Source organism: Sinocyclocheilus grahami, unplaced genomic scaffold (assembly GCF_001515645.1).
Source record: "Sinocyclocheilus grahami isolate Dianchi unplaced genomic scaffold, SAMN03320097.WGS_v1.1 scaffold13337.1, whole genome shotgun sequence".
Lineage (NCBI taxonomy): Eukaryota > Metazoa > Chordata > Actinopteri > Cypriniformes > Cyprinidae > Sinocyclocheilus > Sinocyclocheilus grahami.
This window is the reverse complement of record NW_015514856.1, coordinates 2,197-2,839: the sequence shown is the minus strand read 5'-3', so window position 1 is coordinate 2,839 and position 643 is coordinate 2,197. Positions and strand designations below refer to the sequence as shown.

At 38.1% G+C, this 643-nt stretch overlaps 1 protein-coding gene across 1 annotated transcript in view; it reads right to left on the bottom strand.

Annotated features, from left to right (window-relative positions):
- Positions 1 to 643, bottom strand: part of LOC107578987 (proton-coupled amino acid transporter 1-like) — a gene marked incomplete at its 5' end in the record, with an annotated part of 5,402 nt that overhangs the window by 2,749 nt on the left and 2,010 nt on the right. The window contains 2 exons of the mRNA XM_016264881.1: positions 63 to 229; positions 334 to 432. Of these exons, the coding sequence (XP_016120367.1) occupies positions 63 to 229; positions 334 to 432 (266 nt within the window). The remainder of the gene's footprint in view (positions 1 to 62; positions 230 to 333; positions 433 to 643) is intronic.

The window sequence follows — 643 nt, the reverse complement described above, 5'->3', positions numbered from 1 at the left end:
TTATTTTACATCTTGTAAAAAGGGGCATAATAGGCCACCTTTAAAGATCCCCTGGCACTCACCAGCACAACGGTAAGTTCAATGTGATGCTCCCCCGAATATGCTCTCCGAACCCAATGTAGCCGATGGTGCCCAGGGTGATATAGAGGGTGGTGACGATGCCCATGCCGAGATACAGGACCGTGGTAAAGTTTCTGGGATTCTGCATCTTATTCTCAAGTGGTAGCACCTGATGAAAATCAAGTATGACACCTTTTTGAATTAAACTTTTTTTTCACTTGAATAATATTTCTGTGGTGACAAACATAATATCAGAGCAAAAGAAAAACTTACAACTCCAATTCCCTCAAAGGCGAAAATTGCTGTTCCAAAGAAGAGAGGATAGTTAACTCCTCTTCCCGCCAGCGGGAGGTTGATAGGGTATGGGATATTCTGACAAGGCAAAGCAAGAATAAAAAAAGAATGTCTGACAGTCTGTGACACGGTGAACATTTCAAAACGGAAAAACTAAAAGTCTGAGACAATGAATATTTTACATTTTCTCTTTTTCCTGTTGCATTTATCAAAATACAGTAAAACGGTAAAATTGTGAAATATTACTATTGTTTAAAAGAGCTGTTTTCTATTTAAATGTTTTAAAATG